Source organism: Desmodus rotundus, chromosome 3 (genome assembly GCF_022682495.2).
Source record: "Desmodus rotundus isolate HL8 chromosome 3, HLdesRot8A.1, whole genome shotgun sequence".
NCBI classification, from domain to species: domain Eukaryota; kingdom Metazoa; phylum Chordata; class Mammalia; order Chiroptera; family Phyllostomidae; genus Desmodus; species Desmodus rotundus.
The window spans coordinates 107,509,034-107,533,842 of NC_071389.1; the positions used below are offsets into that span (position 1 = coordinate 107,509,034).

The 24,809-nt window shown below is 40.2% G+C and overlaps 1 protein-coding gene across 2 annotated transcripts in view; it reads left to right on the top strand.

The window, feature by feature from the left end:
• FLT1 (fms related receptor tyrosine kinase 1) overlaps positions 1 to 24,809 on the top strand; it is a 189,046-nt gene that overhangs the window by 122,203 nt on the left and 42,034 nt on the right. For both annotated transcript variants that reach the window (XM_024580771.4, XM_045188069.3), the window contains exons 16-17: positions 11,915 to 12,046; positions 21,801 to 21,907. In XM_024580771.4, the coding sequence (XP_024436539.2) occupies positions 11,915 to 12,046; positions 21,801 to 21,907 (239 nt within the window). The remainder of the gene's footprint in view (positions 1 to 11,914; positions 12,047 to 21,800; positions 21,908 to 24,809) is intronic.

The following is a 24,809-nucleotide window of genomic DNA, read 5'->3' on the forward strand; positions in this document are numbered from 1 at the left end:
CACAGAACCAAAGGATTATTTTAAAATGCTACAAACAATTATATGCAGGCAAATTAGACAATCTGGAAGAAATGAATACATTTCTAGAAACACAATCTTCTAAACATACAATCTTCTAAAACTGAGTCAAGAAAAAACAGAAAATCTGGACAGATTACTACAGAGAAAATCAAATCAGTAATCAAAAAACTTCAAACAAAAAAATTCCTAGACCAAATGGCTTCACAGGTGAATTTTACCAAGCATTCAAAGAAGAATTAACACCTATCCTTCTCTAACTATCCTAAAATATTCAAAAGGAGATAAGGCTCCCAAGCTCATTTTACAAGGCTACCATTATCCTGATTCCAAAACCAGAAAAAGACATTACAGAAAAAAATAAAATAAAATAAAATAAAATTATAGGCCAGTACCTGGAGAACGTAGATGTAAAAATCCTCAACAAAATATTAGCAAACCAGATTCAGCAATATCTTTAAAAGATCATGCACCATGATCAAGTGAGATGTATTCCTGGAATGAAAATCAAGTCCAATGTCTGCAAATCACTAAATGTGATACACCACATAAACAAAATGAAGAATAAAAATCATATCATATCAACAGATGCAGGAAAAGCATTTGACAAAACCCAAACGGGTTTTTTTTAATGGGTTTTAATCATAGATAAAAACCCATTTGTGATAAAAAAAATTCTCAGCAAAATGGGAACAGAGGGAACACACCTCAACATAATTTAAGCTACATATGAAAAACCCACACTAACATCATACTCCATAGGAAAAAGCTAAAAGTGTTTTCCTTAAGAAACAAGACAAGATTATTCACTTTCACCACTTTTATTCAACAGTATTAGAAGTCCTACCTACAGAAATCAGACAAGAAAAAAATAAAACATCCAAATTGGAAATGAAGTAAAACTGTCATTATTTGCAGATGATATGATACTGCATAAAGAGAAGCCCAAAGATTCCACCCAAAAACTACTATAACTGATAAATGTAAAGTAGCAGGATACTGAATTAATATTCAGAAATTGGTGGCATTTTTATATACAAATAGTGAACTATCAGAAAGAAAAATTAAGAAAACAATCCCATTTACAACTGTATCAGAAAAATACCTAGAAAATATTTACAAAGTAGGTAAAAGACCTATATTTGGAAAATTATAAGACATTGAAGAAAGAACTTGGGGAAGATACAAATAAATGGAAACATATACCATGCTCATGGACAGGAAGAATTAACATCATTAAAATGTCCATGCTACCCAAAGCAATCTATAGATCCAATCTATAGATCTAATGTAATCTCTATCAAAATACCAATGGTATTTTCACAGGATTAGGACAAATAACCCTAAAATTTATGTGGAACTACAAAATACCTTGAATACCCACAGCAATATTGAGGGAGAAAAACAAATTTAGAGGTATCACACTACCTGATATCAAACTATAGTACAAGGCCATGGTAATCAAAACAGCATGGTATTTGCACAAAAGCAGAGAGATCGATCAATGGAACAAAATAAAGAGCCCAGAAATAAATTAATGTCTATATTGGCAATTAATATATGGTAAAGGAGGCAAGAATCCACAATTGGAAAATGACATTCTATTCAACAAATGATACTGGGAAAATTGGAAAAATACATGCAAAAAAAATGAAACTACAATACCTTCTTACACCATATACAAGAATAAATCAAAATGGGTTAGGGACTTAAATGTGAGGTTCAAAACCATAAAACTCCTAGAAGAAAACATAGTAAAATCTCTGACATTTCTCTTAGTAATATTTCTCCTGATATACATCCTCAGACAAGAAAAACAAAAGAAGAAAATAAACAGATGGGACTACCTCAAACTAAAAAGTTTTTGTAGAGCAAAGGAAACCATCAACAAAATGAAAAGACAGCCTACTAAATGGTAGAAGGTAATTGCCAATGACTCATCTGATGGAGGGTTAATATCCAAAATTTATAAAGAATTCATACAACTCACCCTGCTGGTGTGGCTCAGTGGATTGAGCACTGGCCTGCGAACCAAAGGGTCACCAGTTCAATTCCCAGTCAGGGCACATTCCTGGGTTATGGGACAATTCCCCAGTAGAGGGCACTCGAGAGGCAACCACACATTGATGTTTCTTTCCCTCTCTTTCTCCCCCCCTTCCCCTCTCTAAAAATAAATAAATAAAATCTATTAAAGGAAAAAAAAGAGAACTCATACAACTCAACACCAAAAACATCCAATTAAAATATGGGCAGAGGACCTGAATAGACACTTCTCCAAAGAGGACATCAAGATGGCCAATAGACATGTGAAAAGATGCTCAATGTCACTAATCATAAGAGAAATGCAAATTAAAACTGTAATACGACATCATCTCACACCTGTCAGAATGGCTATCATCAATAAATCAACATCGACCAATGTTGGCAAGAATGTGGAAATAAGGGAACTCCCACTGCTGGTGGGATTGTAAATTGGTACAGCCACTGTGGAAAACTGTGTGGAGGTTTCCCAAAAAGTTAAAAAAAGAACTACCTATGACTCAGCAATTGCACTTCTGGGTATATATCCAAAGAAACCCAAACCACTAATTCAAAAAGATATATGCACACTTATGCTCATTGTATTGTTATTTTCAATAGCCCAGATATGGAAACAACCCTAGTGCCCATCAACAGATGAGTGAATAAAGGAGGCATGGTACATATATCCAATGGAATATTATTTGGCCATAAAAATTAATAAAACCTTACCATTTGTAACAACATGGATGGACCTAGAGGGTATTATGCTAAGTGAATTAAGTCAGACAAATTTCACTGATTTCACTTATATGTGAAATCTAAAGAACAAAATAAATGAACAAACAAAACAGAAACAGACTCATAGATACAGAGAACAAACTGAGGGTTGCCAGGTGGGAGGGATTGGAGAAATGGGTGAAAAAGGTAAAGGGATTCAAAAGTACAAATTGGTAGTTACAAAATAGTCATGGGGATGTAAAGTGAAGCATATGGAATATAGTCAATAATATTGTAGTAACTATGTGTGGTGCCTGGTGTGTACTGGAATTATTGGGAGAATCTCTTTGTAAATTATATACCTGTCTAACCACTATGCTATATACCTGAAACTAATAGGAAATAATATTGAATGTCAACTGTAACTGAAAAATACAATTAAAAGAAATAAAAAATAAACTTACAAGGGACAGCTCCAGGATATATTGCTAATTATGAAGAAATTAATTATAATTTATTTACATATATTTGTACAATTATGAAAATATGTTATTTGTGTAAATGTTAGTGCTTTTTAAAAATCTGATAATGTCAAGTATTGGTAAGTATGTGAGGAAACGTGAGCTCTTACTCATTGCTGGTTAAAGTATAAATTGGTGTCTTTTGGAAAACAATTTTGCAATACTTGGTAGAGTTGAAATTGGGATTACCTTGTAACCCAGCAAAAGGAGATGTATATAACTATGTACACATAGCTGTGTCAGATGTGCATTGCAGCCATCCTTGTAGTAGCAAACACAGTCATAACTGCCTATCTATCCTACAGTAAAGAAGTGGATTTTTTTTTTTAAACTCTGTGGCTTCTTTATACAATGAAAAATAACACAGTTAGAAATGAACTCTGTCTTATAGTAACTCCTTTGTAGATAACTCTCTTCTTTCCTCTTGCTGCTTTTAAGATTCTCTCCTTATCTTTAATTTTGGGTAATTTAATTATGATGTGTCTTGGTATATTCCTCTTTGGGTCCAACTTCTTTGGGACTCTCTGAGCTTCCTGGACTTGTATGTCTATTTCCTTTGCCAGACTGAGGAAGTTTTCCTTCATTATTTTTTCAAATAAGTTTTCAAAATAAGTTTTTCAAGTAAGTTTTACCTCTTCTTCTTCTGGTACCCCTATGATTTGGATGTTGGAACATTTAAAGTTGTCCCAGAGGTTCCTAAGCCTCTCAAAAGAAACCTTACTAGCAAGAAGGGGCTGGAAAGAAGTATTCCAAGTCATGAAAAGCAAGGACCTACATCCAAGATGACTCTATTCAGCAAAGCTATCATTTAGAATAGAAGGGCAGATAAAATGCTTCCCAGATAAGGTCAAATTAAAGGATTTCATCATCACCAAACCCTTATTATGTAAAATGTTAAAGGGACTTATCTAAGAAAAAAAAAAGATCAAAACTATGAACAGTAAAATGACAGCAAACTCACAACTATCAGCAACTGAACCTAAAAAAACCAACAAAAACAAACTAAACAAACAACTAGAACAGGAACAGAATCACAGACATATAGACCACATGGAGGGTTATCAGCGGGAAGGGAGCGAGGAGGGGGGAAATGGCGGAAAAGGTACAGGGAATAAGAAGCATAATTGGTAAGCACAAAATAGACAGGGGGAGGTTAAGAATAGTATAGGAAATGGAGAAGTCAAAGAACTTATATGTACATCCCATATACATGAACTAAGGGAGGGAATGCTGGAGAGGATGGGGATACTGGGTAGAGGGGGATAAAGGGGGAAAAAATGGGACAACTATAATATCAAATCAAAGTATACTGAAAAAATGAACTCCATCTACATTTGTCAACAAAGATAAATTTTAAAACATTGAATAAGTAAAAACAAGTTGAAAAATTATACATGCAGTATAATATTATTTATTTAGATTTTTTAAACCCACAAACCATTATTATATGTCTATAGAGATACATATTCTATGTAGGAAAGGCACGAAAACATTCATGAGAATGACACACACCAACTTCAAGATAGTGGTGCCTCTGGAAAGAGAGGGAACAGAAAAGGATAAGCTGTACATTTTATTCATATGAAAGAGATGGGTCTAGGGCAAATATGGCAAAATGTTGACATCCGATTAACTTAATGGTGGTACATGGGTCATATTTTTATGTACTTTTTAAATGTTTAAAATTAATCACAATGAAAAAAATGAACTAAAAAGAGAGCCCTTTTTAAAAGGTGAGTTCCTCAGCAGAACAGAGCCTGTACCACAGGAACTGGGTAATAGGAAGTGAGGAGTGATAGGTTAAGGCAAAGAAGGAGACAACCCTGAATAAATGTGGGCAGAAAATTTGAATTATGAGCGAAAAATTAGAAGGGCAGTAGCTGGCCTATTTTTGTGAGAAGAGAAATAAATAACAAGAGTAGCGCATGAGATTTTGAGTGGCGTATCTGATGGTGTCCGTCGATGTCTGCCATTTGTTATGGTGCAATGTGAGAGCAAGTCAGAAAGGAGAGCTTTACTTGTTGATTTTGGATACCCACTCACCCCATCTCCTCTTCTCCACGTGATGGAAAGAGGAAACTGTGCCAGATGATGCTAGTTTATCAGCGTTCTTGGCACTATCCTTTCACTTTTACAATGATACATTTGTCTCTTTGGCTGGAATCCAAGTCCTTTGGCTGTATTTGTTCATGGCATTGGCCTTAAATTAGGATTTGAGTGATAGAAAAATTGGTTGAGGCTCAGGTCTGCTGCAAGAGATGATTGAGGGTAACAAGATAGCTGCCATTATAAACATTCATTGCCCCCGACCACCTACTATCCAACCATACTTTTACTTTCTGTGATTGCCACTTATATCTTCATCTTTTCAAAGCTTCAAAGCTTCACTAATATGATTTTAATTGACCTCATAACAATACCATGAAATGGGCAAAGCTGATATTCTCATTTAACAGATTGGGAAACGGCCTCAAAGAGAGATTAAATGGGTTAGCAAGGTTACAAGGGGAAACTCACACTTTTTCCCTGTCTTCTGGGCTTAGGACACTGAAACCCTGTAAAACTCATCTCCGTCCGTTCCTATATCCGGTGAAGCACTGATTCCTGTAAATTGTTTCTACAAAGTGTCTGTTTCCATTTCTCTTCTCCACTTCCTTTCCCACCCTTCAGGTTTGGATCCTCACCTTCCCCTGCCTGAATTACAACTGGTGAGCTAGCCTTCCAGAGGCCACGTTTTCCTCATTTCTCTTCATCCTGCATTCTCCTTCTAGACTAAACTTCCTTAAACATGGCCTTCATATGTCATTTCCCTATTCAAAAATCTTTGTGACCCTCTCTTTCCTTCTACATAGAATGGGAACTCCTCAGCCAGGATTTCAGAGTTCTCCTTAGTGTGAACTCACCTTTTCAACACCTCAAAACTGGTGCTTTAAAAGTAAACATGGCTACCAAACATATGAAAGAATGTGCAAAGAAGTACAAATTAAAATGACAGTGATCTTCATCTATCAAATCAGCAAAGTTTTGTATTTTAGGTGATATTGTTCAGTACTGGCAGAAGAGTGATAAAATAGTCTCTTATCCTCTGCTATTAAATTATTAATTGGCATGATCTTTTTGGAAGGCATTTTTGTTATATGAATTAAGAGCTTTTGACCTACTGTATTTTTTGGACTATAATATGCACTTTCCCCCCCAAATTTGGGAGGAATGGGGGGGGTGCTTCTTATAGTCCAAATGTAGCTTACCTGGTTTTACCTATTTTCCTCCTCTAAACCTGAGGTGTGCCTTATGGTCCGGTGTGTCTCATAGTCCAAAAAATACAGTAATCTGTTTCTGGAAATCCATGCTAAGGAAATAATCTGAAATACATAAAAACCTTTATGCCTAAAGACATTAATTACATTATTATTTATAGTTATGAGCAATTAGATATATAACCTAATGCCATTGATAGAGTACACACACCTAATGAATGATTATACTAAGAGTATATAAGAGCATGGGGGAACACTTATGTTACGATATTGGGGAAGGGGGAGTTAGTATTTTATAATTAGGAGAAATCTTACATTTCAGTGCTGAATTTGTTTTCTTTCTCTCCCAGCACAGTATTTCACACCTTTTTCTCTCTCTTCAAAACTCCAAATTTTCCTCCTCCTCATGAATTTAAACAAATGATACCAGTTATTTATTAAAAATATATATCACCAAATCATCCAATTTACCTCTCCCATTATAATCTGCCATCCTTCCTGTTAAAATGAATTAACTATCTCTATTCCTACCTAAGGCCAGTTTGGCCACAGAATTCCATTCCCTCTCACTTCAGAAATTTTACTCCTGGCATTCACATTCATTCATATTCTCTCTCTCTCTCCCTCACTCTCCCTCCCTGTCTCTCTTCCTCTCTCTCTCTCACTCATTTTTCCTATTAGCACAAGAGCATGATATAAAATTTCACATTTCAAAAAACAATTCATTCTTTGGGCTCATGTTGTTCTCCAGCTACCTCTTTGAAAGTACTTCATTATCTCCTATTCTCTAAGTTACATTAATCATGCTTTTGCTCCCAAACTTCACTGAAATGGCTCATTGTCAAATCCAGTGGCCAGCTGTCCCCTTCACCATAGTCTCTCTCATTGCACGGAGCTGTCTATTCTGTCCTTGTGAACTCTTTCTTTGGGTTCTGAGCATCCCGCTCTCTTCCTTTTTTTTTTCTTTTTGTTTTTTTTTAAATACATTTATTGATTATGCTATTACAGTTGTCCCATTTACCCCCCTTCACTCCACTCCATCCTGCACACCCCCTCCCTCCCACATTACCCCCCTATAGCTCATGTCCATGGGTCATACTTATAAGTTCTTTGGCTTCTATATTTCCTATACTACTCTTACCCTCCCCCTGTCTATTTTCCACCTATCATTTATGCTACTTATTCTTTGTACCTTTCTCTCTCTCTCCCCCTCCCACTCCCCTGTTGATAACTCTCCATGTGATCTCCATTTCTGTGGTTCTGTTCCTGTTCTAGTTGTTGGCTTAGTTTGCTTTAGTTTTTGTTTTAGGTGTGGTTGTTAATAACTGTGAGTTTGCTGTCATTTTTAGTGCTCATATTTTTTATCTTCTTTTTCTTAGATAAGTCCCTTTAACATTTCATATAATAAAGGCTTGGTGATGATGAACTCCTTGAACCTAACCTTATCTGAGAAGCACTTTATCTGCCCTTCCATTCTAAATGAAAGCTTTGCTGGATAGAGCAATCTTGGGTGTAGGTCCTTGCCTTTCATGACTTGGAATACTTCTTGCCAGTTCCTTCTTGCTTGTAAGGTCTCTTTAGAGAAATCAGCTGACAGCCTTATGGGAACTCCTTTGTAGCTAACTGTGTCCTTTCCTCTTGTTGCTTCTAAGATTCTCTCCTTCTGTTTCATCTTGGGGAATGTAATTACGATGTGCCTTGGTGTGTTCCTCCTTGGGTCCCACTTGTTTGGGACTCTCTGAGCTTCCTGGACTTCCTGGAAGTCTATTTCCTTTGCCAGATTAGGAAAGTTCTCTTTCATTATTTGTTCAAATAAGTTTTCAATTTTTTGTTCTTCCTCTTCTCCTTCTGGCACCCCTATAATTTGGATGTTGGAATGTTTCAAGATGTCCTGGAGGTTCCTAAGCCTCTCCTCATTTTTCTGAGTTCTTGTTTCTTCATTCTTTTGTGGTTGAATGTTTCTTTCTTCCTTCTGGTCCACACCATTGATTTGAGTCCCAGTTTCCTTCCCATCACTATTAGTACCCTGTACATTTTCCTTTGTTTCTCTTAGCATAGCCTTCATTTTTTTCATCTAATTTGCGACCAAATTCAACCAATTCTGTGAGCTTCCTGATTACCAGTGTTTTGAACTGTGCATCTGATAAGTTGGCTATCTCTTCATTGCTTAGTTGTATTTTTTCTGGAGCTTTGAAGTGTTCTGTCATTTGGGCCATTTTTTTTTTTTTTTTTTTTTTTTTGTCTTGGCTTGCCTGTTATGTAAAGGGGTGGAGCCTTGTGTGTTCACTAGGTCAAGGTAATGCTGGTCGCTGCACTGTGATGCTGTATGGGGGGGAGGGGCCGAGAGGGAGAAATGGTTCCTGCTCTGCTCTCTGCCGGATTTCATTCACTCCCTCCACTACCCACAATCAAATTGGGCCCCTCTCGTGCTGATTCCTGAGTGGGTGGGCTTGTGCACACTCTAGGCCCCTGTGGGTCTCTCCAACGAACTGGCATGTGAGGCTGGGAGTTTCTCCTGCTGCCGCCTCAACTCCCACGGGTGTTTTCAATCAGAGTTTGAGGCTTTATTTCCCCGCACTGGAGCCCTGGGTTGCGAGGTCTGCTGTGCTCCCCCTGCTGTTCCTCCCGATTTATCTATGCGCGAGTCTGGGGCCTTGGGGTCTGCTAGCTGCCGCACTGCCTGCCCCATTCCACAATCCACCACCTTGCTGGGTCCACCAGCCGCTGCTTTGCCACGTGTCCTCTCCACCCCTCCTACCCATCTGGATGAATGTTTCTTCTTTATATCCTTGGTTGTCGGACTTCTATACAGATTGATTTTCTGTCAGTTCTGGTTGTTTTTTGTTTTTAAATTGTTGTTGTCCTTTTGGTTGTGGGAGAAGGCACAGTGTGCCTACCTATACCCCCATCTTGGCCGGAAGCCCCGCTCTCTTGGTTGCTCGCCACCTCACAGCCTACTCCTTTTTGGTCTCTGTTGCTGTTTCCTCTTTCTCTAAGTTCTTACTGCTCAGCCTTCGGATTTGCTCTCTTCTATTTGGACTCACATCTGATGAGGTTTATTTCCATCCCCAGGGCTTTACCTGCCCTCTGTATGTGATTCCATGTAGCTGTCTCTAATCCCAATCTCCTGCCTGATCTCTCAGTGAAACCTCATTTTGGATGTGTAATAGGCACACTAATCTTACCATGTGTGAAACAGAACTCGATTTTCCTCCCTTGAACCTGTTCCCCCACAGGAAAGGTACCACTATTCTCTCCCAGGTATTCAAATCATTCACTTTTATTACTCCTTTTCATGTATCATATACTAACCCATAAACAAGCTGATTGGTTCTGCCTTCGAAAATATCCCCAAAGCCAACAATTCTTACAACTTCCAACATAGTCACGCTAGGATAAAGCCACATATCTTTCATGGATAGTTTCAGTAGCTAGCCAACTGCTCTCACTATTTCCACCCTGGTTCTCATACAGTATTGTAACCCTCCAATGGCTTTCTTCTGTGCTTAGAAAAAATCCTAAATCTGTACCATGGCCTGTGGGCGCTGCCTTGCTCTCATTGCTCCTGGTACTCACTATACCCTAGCCACAATGGTCTTTTCACTATTCCTTAAACTCATTCTTGCCCCAGGGACTTTATGCCTAAAAATGCCCTTTTCCAGATCTTCAAATGACTTACCTTTTCCCATCTTTCAAGTATCTACTCAAACATCACTTCCTCAGAGAGCCTGCCCAAAACACCCTATACAAAATAGCTTCCTCACCCTCCTTCACCCACAAGCCCCTTAATCTGGTTTATTTTCTTCTCAGACTTTTTAGCTGCTTGATATTACGTTATTTATTTATAATTCTCTAAAACCATAACTTAAGCCCTTTGTAAGCAAGTATTTATTTGCCTTCATTATTATTTTATCACCAGCATCTAGAATAGTGTCTAGTAATAGTAGGAGCTCAAAAATATTTATTATGTGAATGAACATAATGTTTACCAAAAAAGTCCACTTAAAAAACTAAAGAAAAAATATCAGAGAGGTAGGAATATACGTTTTTTCTTTCACATATTCTTTATGCTTTCCAAGATTTCTCAAATTTTCTATATTGAATAATTATAATCAGAGAGACTACAAACTATTTAAACTAACAAAATATATCCTACAGTCTGGTCAGGCCCATTTTACCACTGTCCAGCACAAGCACTCAATGTGTACTCACCTCAGCATCATGCCTTTTCTCCAGCCTTCCTTTCTCCCTCCACCTCTGCTAACCCTTCAAATCTCAGTTCAAGGCCCACCTCCTCCATTTCTCCATGCTGCCTTCCCTGAGTATTCCTGTTCTTACCGATCTCTCCCCACCCCCCACCCCAGACTTTGTGTTTAATTGTGTATGCTGTGCTACGTTTATTCATTCTCATTCGTTAACCATTTTGTGTTTGTTGGTATAGGTGTGTGTCAGAGAGAGATGTATATGCGTGTGTTTGGCAGGACTTAATTTTCCTTTCTCAGCAGATATTGTCTTAGCCTGCCTCTCTCCCTTCCCTCCCCCCACCTCCAGTCTCTACCATGGGCTAATGGCAGAGTAAGCACTCAATAAATACATGGTGATAGCACTTGGTGTTGAAGCTACTGGGTCTCAAGCCAGGATCTGAAGATTCCTGATGCTCCTTTCACGACACCATGCTCCGTAGTGATATTGAAGCTTATATTTACTTACTACATGCCGTACACTTGCCTTCATTTTCCCAGTTATCGAGTAGGAACCGCTTTCATATTCATTTTAAGACTGAGGTAACTGAAATCTACAAAGGTTAAGTAACTTGCTGAAAGTGACAAAGCTCGAAACAGTGAGGCCTAGATTAAACATAGCCCAAGCTCTCTACTCCTCTGAAACCTGATCTCCTTCAACCCCAGTGCCACAAATGTGCTTTCAGTCCAGCTGCATGCTCTTGGTCAAGTTGCTTAACTCACCAAACCTCAGTTTTGACGTTCATAAAATGGAGACCATACCTCACAGATGGTTCTAAACCCAAGATAGTGTCTCGCATAATGTTCAGAATGTAGCAGACACTGAGTGAATGGTAGTTATCATTATTAGATGTGCTACCTCATTGACATTTGCTCTTCAAAGTTGGGTATGGCCACACCATCTCCTTTCTTTCATACAGCAAAAGGCCTTGGTCAGACGCATCCTCCAAGCTGGGGGTCAGAGTGCTGCTGGGGGGTGAAGGTGCAGAGAAAACAAATAAGAAGTTCTGCCCCAGGTTAGCCCAAGCTCAGATTTCCTTGTCTGAATGCATAATGATAGGAAGGGGGTTGTGTTACAAAAGGACCTGTTTATGTTTGTCATCCAGGACCACTAATCTAAACATCTCTCACTCCTTAGGAATTATTTTAGGACCAGGAAGCAGCACGCTGTTTATTGAAAGAGTCACAGAAGAGGATGAAGGCTTCTATCACTGCAAAGCCACCAACCAGCGGGGGTCAGTGGAAAGTTCAGCATACCTCACTGTTCAAGGTAAACAGCTGCTTTAGAGAGCAACCAGAAACTGTTCAGACATCTATTTCCCTGTTTGTTTAACTTTTCACCTCCCAGTCTCCTGCTGCCCCTCCTGTCTGTACCTTTCCCTGACCTCCTGCCCTTCCCCCATCCCTCTGGGAAGAGCCCGTCTGGCTCCACTTGGCAAGATAGAAGGCGAAGACACTGGCTGGCCACCCTCGAGAGCCCCCATCTGAACATAGTCTCCGTGAGGGAGCAGCTCCCAGAAGAAAACCAGCTGCTGCCAGTGTGATGACATTGACCCACAGAGAGTGACTGAGTGGCCACACCTGTGAGAAAGAAATCCAAAAAGGAAGATGGGTGTAGATGGGGAAAGAAACACAACACACCGGAAATTGTTCGTTTCTTTTCCATTTCTAATTTCCATGAGTTAGACATATCTTCCAAATTTTTCACAAGGCAGTTTTTAACATGAAGCAGGCGGCAAAATATTATCAGAGAGAAGCAACACAATAAACAGACCACCTTTAAGAAAAATATTCCAAGTGCTTCTTCTTTATGGGCTTCAGATAGTCTGTTGAGCAGCAAAATCCAAAGAGGCCTCATCTCACCCGGGGCTGTGGCCATGTGACTTCCATTTAGAAAATAGTTTAGACCTCAATTTCAATCCTCCAGTGCCAAGAATCACCCAAAACATAACAGCTAGAGCATCATAAAATATTAAATTGGCAGCTCTTAGATGTAAATATCTATGGCACATTGAGGTTTTACATGAAAAGATGGAATTTGTTCAGTAGCCTATTTCCAAATGCTCCCAGGTAGACTTCAGAATATGTAAGGAGAAGGCAATATACACTCGTTCTTCTGCCCTAGAAATTTCCATTGCTTAAAGATTGTAACTCTGAGAATTCAGACTCCTTTAAAAGAGAACAGTATCCCCACACTTTTACAAGAAAATGACTTTAGAGAGTCTCCTGACAAATCTGAAAGTACTGTCCCACAGATTTAGGCTTTCAGAAGAAGCCGAGGTAGCATTCCCAAATACTTTTAGTGATGGTCCTATTTGTCTCCCAAATAACCCTTATTTTAAAGTATTGTTTCAACTTTTCTGCTTACACAGGGAGAAAATTATTTATTAAGTGTGAATCTCTCTTTAATGCCTCCTTCTCCAAAGGACTGCTAATTTATGTCTTAACAAGGACCCCAGGTGCGATTCTCAGAGAGGAGCTGCATTGGGGCAGGGCGGGACCTGCATCTGAGAGAGGGGCAGCAGCAGAGAGCAAGGAAGACTCCTAACGCTCAGTCCAAAAGGCATTTTCCCCCATATCCTCACAGCAACCTTGCAAGATATTTGGAGCAGTTCTTATAAAACCCAGAGAGGAATGAAATGGTTAACCTAACCCTATAGCCAGGAATGGCAAATGGGCAATGACTCACTCCAACCAACCACATAGCTGTTCTCCTTTCCCAGGTATCTACACCCACTTCTGTCTGAATGCGGGTCAAAAATGGCCATGAACACAGCCTTCGAAGTCTTTTGTCCAGGCCCTCCCTGTTTCATTGAAATCTTCCTTACCCTCCAGGATGGTTTAGATGCATTCTACCTGGTAATGTCCTCCAGGATGAACAGCTGAGTCAGATGTTCTCTGCTCATTCTCTTCTCTGCTCTCCCACACCATGGTTCCTAGATCTTTAATCAGACTCATTTTATTCTGCATTTTGTTATTATTTAATTATTGATATGCTTTTCTTCCCTACTGAATAATAAACTCTGTCTGCCATATTGTTGTATCCCATACCCATACCCAACACTTAGCAAGAGACTAATACTTATTTAGTCCAAAGAAGTATTATAATATTATCTTCAGTCTACAGATGATAGGAAGAAGGAGACTCAAAGAGGTTAAGTTACTTACCCAAAACTGCACGAAGAATAGGTAGTGAGGCTAGGACTTGAGCTCACATCTTGGAAACTCTTGGTTTCCATTCTTCCTCCATTCTTCTCATTCCTGAGTTGTCTTGGGAATTGTCTGCAAGGCCTTAGCATAAAATTGAGTTTTTAGACTCAGTTACCCTGTTATTTGGTTTTCTCTCTACCTGCTTTTAGATTTCCTACACTGATTCCTTTTCCCACTAATGTTATGCTTTCCTGAAAAGTCATACAGGAATACTGCTGTCACTGGTAAGTTCTGACAGTTTCTATCAGCCTCTATTATTTTCTCTTGAGGAAAGGGGAGATAATAGTCACATGAATTGCCCACATCAGCTGCCATTGCAGATGTTCTGATCCCCTATCATCTCTTCACGTCATCTCTTAGCCTCCCAAACAGCCTATCTACTCCTCTTACCCTCCAACACAGTCCCAAATCTAGAGCGATCATTTTGAATGAGTAATCCATGACATGTTACTTCCCTGCTTCAAAACTTGCAGGGGTTCCCCATTGCCTGTTCCTCTCATCTAGACATACAGGTCCTCCACAGTCTCCTCTCCATCCGCATCCCATAACCCTCCCACGCCCAGCACTGCAGCGGGACTGCACTGCTTGTGACTCAGCGCGCACACTCTGCTCCTCCTGGTCTTCTGCCTTCACACGTCATTTTCCTTTTGTCTGAAGAGGCTTCCTTCCCATCTTCCCCTGCCCCAGGCAATCCCACTCATCCTTTCAAATTCAGTTTCTCTACACCTGACTCCCTGTCGCACCATCATTTGCCCTTCCATGCTCCCGTGGCATTTGATACGCACCTTTAATGCAATGCTTATCATTGCCTATTATTCACTTTGCTATCCCAGAGCACTTGGTAAATGTTTGTTGGATTTATCTATTTAGAAAACCACCACTGAATATCTGAAAAAAAGAAATACGCCGATATATTGTTTAGGGCAATACAGATAAGCCCAATTCAGTTTGTTGTTAACTCAACACATTTATTTGCCCAGGATTATGCAGGATGTGGAAGTGTAAGCCACGGTCAACTAACTTCAACGGGCTTTGAAGACCTAGTTGGAAGGAAAGTAAGGTGCATGTGAAACAATTAGAACCAGTTCAATAAACATTTTGATTGCTCCTTAAAGGTAAAGTAGAAATACTAGTTTGCATAAAGCAGACTACCTAATGCTGCTAATAAGGCTCAAGATATTCATAGAGGAAAATAACGATATGGTGACTTGACCTCTGAGGAGGCCTTGTAGGATATTGGATTGGCAAGGAGAATGAGTCAAGAGGGAGGCAGCAAGTTACAAAGCAACTTTGGACTTTCTACATTGATATCTTCTTTGGTCTTACAGAGTCTAAATAATTCTAAACATTTCCTATTGTCTAGTCCATTGAACTTTATGAGGAACCTGTGTTTTTGATTCATGACCTCCTTTCCCTCATGTGGCATTAATTGTTACCGCACTTGGAGAGATGGTGGGCTTTGCAGCACAGCCACAGATGCCCCACACCCCTTCCTTTCACTGGTCACTGCCCTGCTGCCATGCTTTCCAGTTCTCGTATCTGCTTTGCGTAGTGTTTCTGCCTTCTCGCTTGCTCTCTCCTGTAAATTTTTTTTCTACTTTGGGAGTGATGGTTGTATCCAAAGTCTCCATTCAACTGTTGTGGTTAGCTGAGAAAACAGATGACCTGCTCTGCAATCATCACACCTGAGACATGACACCCATCTATAAGAGAAGCATAAATAAGTGGTACCATAGTCCTAATATGGTAATGATAAAACAGTACAAGGAAATGAGGATGTTTTCTCTAAAAATGAGACAACTTAGGCTGATTGTTTTTCAAATATTTAAGGAGCTTTCAGACTGAAGAGACATTGAACTCATTCTTCGACACAGAGAAGGAGAGAACCAAGGAGGGAGGTGGTGGTGAAGTTTCAAGGAGGCAGGTTTCAGCTCCATTTAAGGACAACTGTCATTTTCAGTAGGAAAACTTTTTGAAACTTGATATTATATGAATCTTATGAGTTAGATGCAATCTTAAATTAAAATACTTTGGGTTCGCTGAATAGAAATTTGACCTTGGATGCTGTTCAGAACAGTAGAATGCAGTACTTCGCTTACTAACTTTATCACTGAAATTAGATTCCTGCCCTAGAGTCTAAAGCACTGTTCTCCTCACTCCAGTGGCTGTGAAACATTCCCCCGCTTTAGATTGATTTCCTAATATATGCAAATTGACCCTTCCCACTGACCTATCTTGTCAGGTTGAGTTTAGGAAATGAAACCAGGCGAATAAGTTGTGTCTGTGGTTATGTTTAACAGATTTAAAGAGGTTCGTGAATTAGCCAGGAAGGAAATTGTCTGCTCTTTTTATTTCCTTTGAAACACGATTCTTATACTCATAGATAAAACAATGTGTTATTTTTGTATCTGAAAAGGATGAGTGGACTGTGGAGTCAAAGTAGCTTCTTTAAATAATCATGACTCTTGTTTGGCTTGGACTGCACACCAGCAGAAGAGTAAGCCCACAGTGGAGCTCTCACAGGGCAAGTTCTAATATTAAAAACAACAACAATGAAACTGTTACTAGCCAAAATAATTTCTGAAATTAAAACAGCATTCAATAGCTGGTGGAGCTCAATGGGCTGTTGCAATGAAAGTGTGGCGCATTTTCATCCAAGGACTTAAGATAAAACTATATTCTATAATTATTGTGGGAAGTAATAATCACAACATGTATAAATACACTCCTATAACAGATTTAGGCCTTGCTATTGACATGCTATTTCCATAGCATTTATAATTACACAGGAGAAAACAACTTGAAGAATAACTACCCTTTTAAACATTTTTGGGGGGACAACTGATGGATACTAAAGGATGACTGCCTCAGGGTCCAGCAGGTCTCACTGCTTGAAATGGCACTAAAGGTGTGATGTATAAATTGTGTGCCACAATGACTCACACTAACACGTCTCAGAAAGGGACTCATATAGCAGAAAGTACACACTATGTTCTTTAATAAAATTCCAAGAGTAAAGAATAGGAAAAGATCAAAACAAAACTGTCTTGGATATGCAGCCACTCCTTTATCTCACGCTGGCCAGCTTTTGGTTTTCGTTTCTCCTCTGGTTCCTGACTGTCCTCCACTTTAGCCCCTTTCTTCATGAATCATGCCCCCAAATTCACCCCCATGGCTCTCCTGGCCCTAGGAAGGATGTGATAAACTAATTTGCGGGATGATGTTGGTGATTGATATTGCTCCTCTCATGGGTGTTGGCAATTCAAAAGGGTTTCCCAAGGAGAGAATAGTGCTCAAAACAGAGAGCTGAATTGGCTGCCCACTCGTTTTACATAGGAGGGCCAGGGGGCAAGATAGGGCCTGCCTTTGGGCACAAATCCACAATGACATAAAGCTGGACTTGAATAAGAATTCAAAAAATGGTGATGGAATTAATTCAGTTATAATATGTTATGTTTATGGAATATGCAGTGCACTTTTTAAAGCACATAATGTGCATTAACCTCTTTAACTTTTGCAATAATCCAGTAAAGGTTTTTTTTTCCAATTACAAGTGAGAATCTGAGGCTCAGCGGGGTTTAGAACTTTGTCCAGAGTTACTAAGCTAGGGAGTGGCAGAGCTGAGAACTGGATCCATGTTTAGCCATTCTGCACTATTGCCTCTCAGCTCTAAGGCAGGAGAGCCCTGTGGGGAAGAGGACCCCCTCTAAAGTGAGGTGTGTCACTGCTCCTGAGCTGTGTAACCCTGGGCCAGTTACTTACCTTCCTGGTGCTTCGGTATGCTCATCTACAAAATGCATGTTAATAATGGTACTCCAACTTACAGGGCTGTGGTAAGGATGAGCACATTTAAAACACTATCTAGCATATAATAGAAGCTTTTGAAATATTAATTAACATCATTATTTTTTAGTATGATACACCAAATCCCATTTCAACAAAACCTTTATACTATAGTTTTCCCAGCCTTAACCACTGAGTCACCAAAATGGTGTTCCAAACCACAGAAATTCCTATTTGACCTAAGGATTTAACTTGCCACAATAAAAGTGTTATATAACTGATGGCACATAAGAGCAATTTTAAATATCTTTACCTAAAATTACTCTTGAGTCCTGGCTCTTGTGGCTCAGTGGATTGAACACCAGTGGAGCAAAAGGGTTGCCGGTTCAATTCTTAGTCAGGGCACATGCCTGGCTTTTGGGCCAGACCAGTTCCCCGGTAGGGGGTGCGCGAGAAGCAACCACACATTGATGGTTCTCTCCCTCTCTTACTCCCTCCCTTCTGCTCTAAAATAAATAAATAAAATCATTAAGAAAAATAAATAAAATAAAATTACTCTTGAAAATGTATTTCAAATTTAAACCTAATACAGTATCTCCATATATCATTCTCCTTAATAGGGGTTCCAAACTGGTGTACATAGATTCTTATAAAGCTTCAAAAATAGTATGAAAGCCAACTTTAATATTCCAATAAGCCTTAGAAAAATTACACCAACCTAGGACCACACATCATATGGGCCTGACATCCCTGAGAGCCTAAGAGAACTCGTAGTCACTATTAAATCCCGGCCATGTTTCCACTGGCCTCCTTTCCCCTGCCACGTGCAGCTGGGCCACTTCATGCGCTGAACTCATCAGCTGTCACCGGCAAGTTGAAGCTAGCTCTAGTCAGGCTAGTGTGTGGATGTTTGACCTCTGAGCAAACATTCAAGAGCTGTATAGGTAGAGATGTTGCTGATTTAAGTCAGTCTACTCAGCCTCAGGTCATCCTGATGGTTACTTTCCAAATGCAAACAGAGATCGAGCTATCAAATGAGAAAGAGCATATATACCACATTACATCTTATAAAATTCTTATTTTAGTATTCAGTAAGCAGGAATAGATTAAATAGATCTTTCCCTTTTAATAAATGTTCTTCTTGAAGATGTTTTTAATGAGTTGAGTCTTTAAATGTGTAAGTGCACACAAACACATACGGAATTTTGTCTGAGTAAAGACTATGGAATTACTTTGGGGGTCAACTTCCTGCCCCATGGAATGCAGCAGGAATGTTCCCACAATGGGAGGGAGCCTCTTTCAGGGCACACTCCGTGCAGGAGGCATCTGCAGAGGTTTTACGCAGACATGCCAAGACTCGAGATGCTATCAGCATCTCCAAAGGCCAAAGGCCACTGTTCCCTCAGTAGGTCCCAATCAGATTCCACAAAACTTACTTGCATCATAAGCAAAGAAGTGTGAGTGTGTTTCTCTGCATGTGTGTCAGACTTCTCACTGTTGGGGCTGAAACTCAAACTTATATTAACTTGAGCTTTATCATATCCCCATGGAAAGGATGCATACTGAGAAAAAAGGTGATCATACTTTGAAACTTCTTCAAGGAGGCTGTTCTCAATCAATCTCATGAGGTTCAGGAAAACTTAACCCTAAGCTGACTAAGCAGCAAATGGAGCCAAATTCATTTATTCACTTAATCAATATTTGCAGGATGCCTGCTGCATGCCAGGAACTCTTCTTAACACTGAGAGGTAGCTGTGAACTAGAGGACCACGCTCGTACAGTCTGCTTCTGCTGCTTCACCCTGAACTCTGAACATAGTCATCAGTTCAGATATGAATGCCAGACTGTGAGCTCCAGACCATGCCCTTTCATTTCCCACTGTATACCAGCTCCCAGAACTGAACCTGGAATATAGGTCACTTTCCTATGTTTACTGGATTAATACACACGAACAGGAATTGGACCCTGAATGCTTTGAAAGCTTCATGAAACTCTTTGGAGACAAAGCAAAACATTATATACCCACTAGTTCACCCAATCTGATGAGTGGGGATATAAAGATGAATAAGATGTGGCCTCAGCCTCTGGGAAGCTTACAGTCTGGTAGAGAAACAGCAAAGGCCAAAATATAGTGGCACAGAAGGGCTGGCATATGTAAAGAACCACAAGTATTTTGATGTGACTGGAGCAAGTGGGAGGATAGCAGGAGATGAAGCTGAAGTGATAGAATATGTTGGCCATATAGGATTGAAAGATTTTTTTTTTATCCTGACACTGACAAGGTGCAGGGTTGGCAAAGATGGAATTTAGGTAGAAGAGTAATAGGATTAAATTTGTGATTTGGGAAGATCACCCTGGCTACAGAGTGGAGGAGAGACTGGGAGGAGTCAAGGCTCATTAAGAAGCTAATGCAGGTGTCCAGGTGAGAGCTGATGAGGCCTTGATTTAGGCAGTGATTGTGAGGAAGAACAGGAGGTGAGAACTTCATGAGCTGAACCTTGTGATGGACTAGATGGAGAGAAAATGTCAGTTTCCCTTGAAGACTAAAAGATACACTGCAGGGACTATGGCCTACAGAGAGCAGGTGTCCTTGGGGGCTGAATGTATGAGAGAGAAGAAGGAATTCTAGCTCGTGTATTTGCTATTATTCAGCACAGAGAAGCTTCACACAGATGCTCAGATTGTCTGTGGGCTGGTCCTGTCCTAGGTCTTACATTATACTGCCATCAACCCCCTATCATTTCCGAGTTCTGGGTCCTGACTCATACCATTCCCTCTGCCTTATAATGCCATCTCCTGTCTGTGTCTCCTTAGATCAAGTCCATTTCAGATGTCACCTCTTCCAAACAGTGTTAGATTCCTTCAACCTCAGACACTCTCTCTATCTAATTCCTTTGTATTGGGTTCAGTTTATGAGAGTGCTTTGAAGGGGATGGTTTCCCTTCTTTATCCTCCTGTCTCCTCCAGCCTGGAACCTTGCTGAACTGAAACAAAGAGCCAATAAGATGACATACTCATCTAAGAAATGGGGATGTTATTGCCACCTACTTCATAGGGTGATTAGGAGGGTGTGTCACATAAGTGATCAATAAATGATACCATCCACACCATCATTTCTAAAGAGTTTCACTTAGTCTTGGCCTAACTTTATACTAAGCCCCTGTCTCCTTTTAATGCAGTTGAAGGATACAGGTATTACTTTATAAATTCCTGGGAAATTATCCACTGGAGGCAATAAGTAGGGAACCTCTATTCTGGCCCCCGGGCCTTACTTTACAAGTCCCAGAGTTTCCTCTCTGGGGGCTTCTGGTGGATACTTTGGGTCTCTTCTTTTGTGGTCATGGGCGAACAGTACTCAGCTTTTTATCTCTGTGATTCTGGGAAAGGAGGTAATGGGGGAGAATCCTACTCAGGCAGTTACCTCCTCTCACCTGAGCCCCTGCAGGCTGACTGCTGAAAAGGTCAGAAACAGCCCTGGCCAGGGGGAGGGGGAGGTGAGTGAGCTGGCCTGGCTGTTCCTAAAGCAGGGAGCAGGCAACTGTGACAGGCCTTGAGTTTTAGTTTTATTTTTAAATCTACTTTGAAGAATTTTGTGAGTCCCAGAGGAACTCTTTTATGTAATATTTTTCTTTTTCTTTAGAATTTCCTCTAAAACCCATTAGGGAGATTTAACATATTCCAGATTTAGCACTTTAATGGGCTTTTGTTCCTGCCGTAATTTTTTCCCCATTTTTAATTTCTCCTCTGATTTTTAATTAGCTATTTCTGGGATTATGAAGTTTACAATCTTAATAGCTACATTTCTGGAAAGACTTTTAATTGATTTGTGAGTTTATTATGATAATATCATTCATGGACCCTACCTGAATCAGAAGGAGAGATGATCTATCCCAGACACTAATTTTTGCGCCAGCAGACTTCGTCCACCAAGAGGAACCTTTTAGGGGCACTGGACCTCTTCTATAAAATCACAAAGGTCCTGAGCTTGAGAGTTGGTGTTTAGCTCCATCTTGGTGTTTTTGTCTTTCCAGGAACCTCAGACAAGTCAAATCTGGAGCTAATCACTCTGACGTGCACCTGTGTGGCTGCAACCCTCTTCTGGCTCCTATTAACTCTCTTTATCCGAAAACTGAAAAGGGTAAGGACATTTCAGATAAGTTCTGTGCTCCTTCTTACATAACATTCTAAAATGCTCACCTGATGTCTGGAACAGGCACTGAATAAATGTCAGACCCTTTTCTTCCCTTTACCTCTGACCTGGTTAACACTGGAAAATGAATCATAAAAATGTCTTTCAACCATGAAGTGGGGCATTCAAAAGGAAATGCTAGAGCAATGGACAGATGAATATTTCCCAGGGACAGGAAGGATATTTTTTATATAAAAATATGTAATAAAGTCTTCAAATTAAATTTAGCATAAGACCTATAAAGCCTTTTCTTAACCTTATTCTCTGCTGCGAAACAGAAAGAAAAAAGCAAAACAAAGACACAACCCTGACTTGTCTCTAACAATACAGAAACACAAAGACGTGCACTGCTGTGGCAAAATTCCGTTCTTGAGAGTGTGAGGTCCGGGTTGGAATTCCAGACATCAGATTTCTATAATTTGGCCTATAGCACAACTTGAGAGCTTCTCTGAAGTTCAGTGGGGAAAGAGCCAACACTAATTCTTTCATTTATGCCTCAAATATTAACTGTGAGCCTGCCCTATGCAGAGGACTGGGCCCCGTGAGGCTCTCTGATGACAATGGAGAGCAATTGCTACAGTGTACAGTCTGGGGCTTTAATCAAGTACACTGACAAATGCAAAGTGTAACCTCAGTGAGTTGGCTGGAAGAGGCACTGGGGAGGAGGGGTAAAGAAGGAGGGAAAGTGTTGCAGACAGAGAGGGGTGTGTATGAAGCAGGGGCAGGGCAGAGGGGCACCATGACAATGAGCAGCTGACAGAAGGCCAGTGTGGTCACGGTGGCAGAAACAAGGAATGAAGTGTGTGTGTGGCAAGAGAGGAGAGGAAAGGCTGCCATGTCTGATTAGGCAGGGCTTTAGGCTATAGTAAGGAATCTAGTCTGTATTCTAGAAGATAATAGGAAGCCTTGGAGCTGGGAGGAAGGTTGTGAAGCAAAGGTAGGTAATTCTAAGTGAGAAATTTGTGTCTGCAATGATGATTTTGGCTGCTGTGAGGTGAATGGACCGGAGGGGCGAGAGTGAATCGAGAGGCATCTAGTGGAAGACTTTATAGTAGTCCGAGTAAGAGATGGTGGCAGCTTAGTCTAAATGATTGGAGTCAGGAGATATTTAGGAGGCAAAATCAAGAAAACTTGAAGAGTGTCAAAGAGGCCTACTCAATGTCTAAAAATTTGCCAGCCCTTATTAATGTACCAAGCCTGTGGGAAGCTTTCTGTGTAGTATCCCAGTAAATGATTTAAAAAATGCAGAGGTAAATATATTATTATTATTACCACTTTATAGAGAGGGAAACAGAGGCTCCAAGAATCAAAGTAACTTCTCTGAAGTCACACCACTAATTAGAGTTGGAGCTGAGTTTTGAAGCCTAGTTGTTTGACCTTAGGCTGGATATTCAAAACCTTTACAGTGTTAGTATGAGAAGCAAGGCCAGCAGCCATCCTCTACGTTGAATACATAATATTAAGTTCTTGCTATGTGGAGTGACTGGTTTTGAGACAGGACAATTCAGAACACTACTTTAGAAGGAAACAGGTCAAACAATAGCATTTGAAAAGGGAGATACATCATATAGGGAAAGAGATCTAACAAAAAAAAAACCTTGCCAAATCCGTAGAGGAGGTACAAAGACTATAGGAGCTCAAAGGAGGAGAGCGGGAGAAAAAACTTCAGAGAAAGCAAAATTTAGAGACAGACTTTGAAGGTTGTAGCTGGAAGGAAAGAAGCAGAAAAACACAGCCCTCCTTCTCCTTTGCACTCCTCAGATTAGGGAGGGAGTCCCGTGACTTTGCCTATAGGAGCAGAGTGAAAATAAAACCAGAAAAGCAAACTGGGACTAAATTGAGTGGGTCTCTTGTATTTCTAAAAATCTATGCCATTTTGGTGTCAATAAGAAAGGATAAGAGCAAGTGCTGGAATGCCTATAAAATCTGACAAGTGATTGGTTGTGGGAGGCAAAGAGGAAAAAGGCATCAAAAACTACCTCCATGTGGTTTCTCTAAACACAGTGTAAATTCATCACTGATAAAGACTACTTTATCTTTTTATCCCCACCCTGCATGAGCCAGTGTTATAATTATAATCCCACATTTATTGATGCTTGGCAGCTTTACATGGATTATTTTATTTGATATTCACAACCCTATGAGATAAGTACCATCTTTATCACTATTTTAAAGATAAGGATACTAGGCTTAGAAAGGTTAAGCAGTTTGCCCTGTGTTCTGTGCTGGTCAGAAGGTGAGCTGCGATTCAAATCCAGGCAGCCAGCCTCAAGGCCTGGGCACTGACAAGCTGAGATGTGCAATTTTCATGCCAAGCACCTAGCAGTCGTTCAGTGTTAATGGCAATTAAAAGAGTAAATATGTGGCAACTGAGATTCTACTACCACACTCTCCTCAAAGCCCTAACATTTTTTTTGGTGTTTCCTCTCATCTACCTTATTGAGATAAACCATAAAATTCCATAGGTGCCACATGGGGAGATTGTCTTCCATGGCCTGCTCCCTGGCCCTGTCAACACCACTGCCAACCCCCCTTCGCATCCTGCAGAACCCCAGATGTCCCTGCCAGATGCAGCAACCCTGTGCTCTCAGGAGACTGCCGATCACCTCTCAGAGCCCTGGCTGTATTGAACATAGGGAAGTTCCATCACACCCGTGCCCTGGCATAAGGACTCAAACTCCTCTCCCATCTCTCAGACGTGCACTGTGTCTGACAGGCTGGGCCCTTGTAGTCGAACCCATGTGGCAAATGCAGTTTGTGAGAAACGTGCTCCAGATCTTTCTCTGTTTATCCATTCTTTGTGGAGGCCAGGCACATCTTTCTGCCTTGAGCTATTTGTCACACATTTTAG